The sequence below is a fragment of the Callospermophilus lateralis genome, chromosome 1, assembly GCF_048772815.1.
Source record: "Callospermophilus lateralis isolate mCalLat2 chromosome 1, mCalLat2.hap1, whole genome shotgun sequence".
Lineage (NCBI taxonomy): Eukaryota > Metazoa > Chordata > Mammalia > Rodentia > Sciuridae > Callospermophilus > Callospermophilus lateralis.
In genome coordinates this window covers 211,515,060-211,520,662 of record NC_135305.1, presented here as the reverse complement: position 1 = coordinate 211,520,662, position 5,603 = coordinate 211,515,060, and the positions used below count along the sequence as shown (strand labels likewise).

At 47.3% G+C, this 5,603-nt stretch overlaps 1 protein-coding gene across 1 annotated transcript; it reads right to left on the bottom strand.

The window, feature by feature from the left end:
- Positions 1-950: 950 nt before the first annotated feature.
- Positions 951-1,898, bottom strand: LOC143392813 (olfactory receptor 10H1). The gene has a single exon (XM_076846930.2). It carries the CDS (start codon positions 1,896-1,898, stop codon positions 951-953), a length of 948 nt encoding a protein of 315 aa, XP_076703045.2.
- Positions 1,899-5,603: the final 3,705 nt, after the last annotated feature.

The following is a 5,603-nucleotide window of genomic DNA, read 5'->3' as shown; positions in this document are numbered from 1 at the left end:
GGATTCCCCATTGTGACTGAAATTGTTCCCCACTTCCTGCCACTTGATGTCATCCCAGGATTTCTTTTTACTGCTGAAAAGATAGAGACAGACTGAATTTGTACTTAGAACAAACGATGTAGTCTGCTATTCAACTTAAATGCAAAAACACCTAATTTTAGCAAATTATAAATACTCTTCAGTGGGATCGACCTGTAATCCCTCTTCATGGAGAAACAGATGTGCATTAAGCCCATCTGACCATGAGATAAAATAAATTTTCATCCTGTGCTCTGAACTCATTGTCCTTGTCCACCGGAGTTTCCTGCTGGCCCGTGCGCTGTGTCGCCATCTAGCACAGTGGACGGTATCTCACAATAGGGCACTTTTACCTGAACCAACCACAAAGGCATTTCTAACTATAAGTATTCAAGATTCACACGTGAAGCATCAAGGTTTCCTCAGCTCTTTCCCCTGAATCTGATGGTTGCTGTTTCTAACTCATATTGCACAGATCTGGGCAATGCTGAACTGTAGGGTGTCTTGCTCTCCTCTGTGTCACTGATGGTAGTTTTTGATATACTTAAAAATCTGAGTCACTCCTCCCCGATGCTGCCAGGTACAAGTGGAGCTGATGTCTGCCGCTTCTCATGGCATCAAAGGTTTGTGCCACTGGAAATCTTAGATGACTCTGGATTTTGGCATGTGGAAAACAGGTTAGAGGTTTGGTTCTGATCAAGTGTCCTGTTGCAGGTAGAAGTAGTCAAATATCATTGTCTCTGTGTTATTACCTCACATATCCTTCTGTCCCAAATAGATTCCTGATACAGTATACACACTCAGATATTTCTTGCAAAGACAACTGGAAAGCATCTGAAAAATATAGGTTAGTTCATGTTGGTGGAGCATCATCTCTAACAGTGGAATTTGGAAAACCAACTGAGTTACTCCAAGGGACTCCTCCCAGAGCATCATATTTTTTCTGGGTAGAGTTTGCTGAGCAAGGTCTTCTTCATGGTGACCTTCAGCTCCTTGTTCCTGAGGCTGAAGATGATGGGGCTGAGGAAGGGCGTGAGGACCGTGTAGGTGATGCCCATCAAGGTGTCCCCTTCCAGGGACTGCGGCCCCTTGGGCTTGAGGTAGATGACAGAGGCAAAGCCGTAGTGCACGATCACCACTGTGAGGTGGGAGGCACAGGTGGAGAAGGCCTTGTGCCGCCCCTCTGCTGATGAGATCCTCAAGATGGCGGCCACGATGAAGGTGTAGGAGAGGAGGATGAGGAGGAAGCAGCCCAGCAGGGCCGTGATGCACACCAGGCCCACTCCTTTGGCCACCACTGGGACATCCTCCCCACAGGCCAGTTTCAATAGGGGTGGGACGTGGCAAGCAAAGTGGTGGACCTCGTTGGGTCCACAGAAGGTGAGATGGAAAATGGCCATTGTCACCACCAGCCCCATGACAGAGCCACCAGCCCAGGACCAGGCCACTAGGCAGGCACAGGCACGGGAGCTCATGAGCACGTTGTAGCGCAGCGGGTGGCAGATGGCCACATAGCGGTCATAGCCCATGACGGTGAGCAGGAAGGAGTGGGTGAAGCCAAATGTGAAGGAGAAGAACATCTGGTTGCCGCAGGCGACAAAGGCGATGGAGTGGTGGACGGAGAGCAGGTCAGCCAGCATGCGGGGGATGATGGCCAAGGTGTAGAGGATCTCGGAGATGGAGAGGGCGCACAGGAAGAGGTACATGGGGGTGTGGAGGCTGCGCTCCCCCCAGATGGTGGCCATGATGAGCAGGTTGCCCAGCAGCGTGAAGAGGTACATGAGCAGGAAGAGCAGGAAGAACATCAGCTGGAGGTGGGGGAAGGTGGAGAAGCCGATGAGGATGAACTCGGACACAGCTGAGTGATTGGCTCTCTGCATGGAGGCTGTGCCTTGGTGAGGTGTGGAGGGAGCGGTCAGCTACAGGATGGAGAAGGGTCAGCAGTGTTCACCTTTCCTGGACCTGCCAGCAGCTGAGCCTGAGAAAGAATAACAGGTGGCATTAATTTCTTTCCCACTGTTACCTCCTGTAACCAATGCTCTCCTAAGTTTAGGAGGATCCGACTTTTTTACCCTCATCTTGAGTATCTCAAGCATGCTCTTTTGAGAAGACTGGGATGTAGAAAGGCTGGGCAAGTTCTCAAGGTCAAGCTGTTAAAATGGCCAACCCAAGACTTGCACTGAGGGGTGGCTGACTCCAAGGACTATACCCTTCGCTATTCCTCCCTGTTGTTCCCCCCATTGAAAATGTCCCTTTCCTGTAGCCTCCAGCCATTGCTTTCCTGCCCAGCTATTTCTTTGTGATCAATCCTGTTCTCCCCACAGCTTCAGGTGCCACAAGATTTTTCCCACCCATGGTGTCAGCTCCTGGGACCGGGTGCATCTCCAATTTAATTTAAGTCAATCAGATTCTTCCTCTGAGGTTATCCATGTGGACAATCAGAGGTGACAGGTGACAGACTGAGGTTGTGAGGAAAGAGCCAGAAATAACACTGTGCTGTTTTCCAACTCCTGTGAGGCACATCTGTGTTCTGAGACAACGCCACACAACCATCAGACAGGAGGAGGCAGGCATTAGCAGACTCAAGTTCAAATCTCTACTCCCCTACTGCGTAATTTAAGCAAATTTCTTCATTTCTCTGCAACTGTTTCCCTTCCCCACCTCAAAGTGTTGTTGGGTGAAATAAATGAGTTATTTGAGAGTCCAACCCAGGAGCTGTGACATATGATAATTAGATCAATACAATAAATGAGCAAATATGTATGGTTCGTGCTTAGTAAATAATCCCAATTTAATGAGATTTCAGTGTTTCTAGATGAATCACTGAACCATATTTAAATTATCTTTTTTTTTTCAAATTAGACAATGAAAAGTTTATAAAAAGTAAACCACTCGTCTGTTTTCTGTTTCCACGGTTGGCCCGTTCTAAACATTTCATAAAAATGTGTGACAGTGTTGTCTGATTTCTTTTGCTCAACGTGGGGTTTCAAGGTTCATCCATATTGTAGCTGCATTGTGACTTTGTTCCCTTCTGTGGCCACACGATATTCCACTATGTGAATGTACTTCACCATCTGATGGACATTTGGATTGTTTTTTCCTTCTGGCTTTGGTGATAGTGCTGCAGAGAACATGCTGGAGGAATTTAAGGCAGATGAGGGGTTTCCAGAGACCGGGGCAAGGGGGATGGGTAGATGAAAATGTCCAGCACTAGATGGAGAAGATGAGTCGTAAAACATTGCAGAGAGCAGGTCAGCCGGCAAATGTATTTAATGCCGCTGGATCTTATACATTACTTATATTTTAAGTTTTTTTTTTTAATTCTACATGACAGTAGAATCCATTTTGATATGATTATACATTACTTATTTTGTGATAGTTTACTTTTAAATTTTTTGTTATAATTTTTGTTGGCTAATAATAATTGTATGTGTTTATAACACATGATGTGTTTTGATATATGTATTCAATGTTACATAATCAAGCTCATGGCCACATTCATGACCTAAGTAATCTGTTCTTTTTAATATTTAAAAAGTGTGTGTGTGTGTGTGTGTGTGTGTGTGTGTGTGTTTGCCAGGGTTTGAACCCAGGTTTCATGCTTGCTAGGCAAGCACTCTACCAGTGAGCTCCATCCTCAGCCCTTGATGATTCTTTTGTGATGACATTTAAAATTTGTTCTCTGGGTGATTTTGAGCTGTACAATACATGATTATTGACTGCAGTCACCCTGCTGTGCGATAGAGCTCAACACCCAGTCCTCCCGTCATTTTGAAGCTTTGTGCTCTTTGATCAACCTCCCTATTCCCTCTCTCTCTATGCCTTCACCTCCAGCCTCAAAAAACAGTTAAATGGTCATTTTTATATGTATTTTTCCACCATAAAAGTTCATTGCTGTGGCTTGGGATGCAGCTCAGTGGTAGAACTCTTGCTGCACACGCCTGAGGCCCTGGATTCAATTCCCAGCACTGGAAAAAAAATCCATTTTAAAAAGGTACTTGCATGAGTCACCTTTCCATGAGTGTTGACAAATAACTCAGTAAATCAAATGAAGGAGAGGGAAGGCTTATTTTGGCTCATGTTTTTCAAAGTTTCAGTCCATGACCAAAGGATCCCATTAATCTGGGCCTATGGTAGCACATCACGGCAGGAGTGTGTGGAGAAGCTCATTCACCTCATGGATGGTGTGAAGGAGACAGGAGTCCCACAGTCCCCTTTGGTGGCATGCCAGAATGACCTAAAACCTCCCATCTGGCCCCAAATGCCAAGGGCTCCAGCACCTCCCAGCAGCACCAGGGACTGGGGACCAAGCCTTAACATGGCCCTCTGGGGACTTTCAAGCAGTAGTGAGTGGCTCTTCAGTTGGCTTAGGCCCTGGATCAAGCCCTGACAGGTTCATCATGAGCATCAGGAGGAACCAGTTACTTTGGAGAGTGGAGGCTGCATCCCCAAGTACTGCCACCTCCCATTTTGGGGCCTCTCTTCCTGGAACTGCTTTCTTCTTTCCCCCACTTTGAGGTCAGCATCTGCCATTGCTCCCCAGGACGGTGCCCAACAGTGCCACACAGTCCTGCCACTCTGAACTCATAGAGGGGTGAGTGGCTGGGAAATGAAATCCTCCAGGAGACCAAATGAATGACACCAGGGGATGCGTGCCGTGCTCACAGGCCCTCTGTGGCTCCCCAGTGTCTAGGGCAGGGTTACTCACACTTGGAAATATGGGTGTTTAGGGCAAGATCATTCTGGGAGGGGCCTGTGCCTGTGGGATGTGTAGCAGCGTCCCTGGTCTTGACCAGCTAGATAGCAGACTCAGATCCGATGTGACAAACAAAAAATGTCTCCGTACAACACGGGTGTCCTCGTGGGGTGCCACGTGCATGGTTGAGAACCCAGAGTGCAGCTTCACCTGTTGGCACCCCCCTCCACCGCCCAGGCCCCGTCTTCCCTCTTTGCACCTGGCATGTGCCTGTTTCTCTTTGAGATTCAGTTTCAGGGCTGGGCTCGTGGCTCAGTGGTAGCGTGTTCACCTGGCACGTGCGAGGCCCTGGGCTCGATCCTCAGCACCACATAAAAATAAATAAAAAAAAAAATAAGGGTATTTTTTTTTTAAATCAGTTTCAGTGTCACTTCCTTTGTCCCACACTCCTGAAAGTTTCTTCCCAAATAAAATTTAGTCACTTCTTCCCAAACAAAAATTCCTACATGACTCTAAAACTCCTTGTTTATGACTTTGTCCTGCCATTCATCTGTCACCGCATTGGAACCATATCTACCCCATCACTGGACTGGGGGTCCTTAATGTCAGGGACTCTTATTTCTACAGAACTCAACAGCAATGCCCCAATCAGAACAGCTGCCCTTGGTTGGATGCCTGTGTGGGACCAAGCATCTCTCATGTGGTCCTTAAAACTTTTCCTGTGAAACTCCGCCCCCACCACCACCCCATTTTGCAGAGGGAGAATCTAAATGCCACAGGGGACCTGTCGCTTACCAGGGTGCCATGACTCTAGAACACGGGTGCCAGGATCTGAACTTAGACCTGACTGACCCTAAAGCTTGCTTTTTTCTGGCCTCTTGTTGCTCAT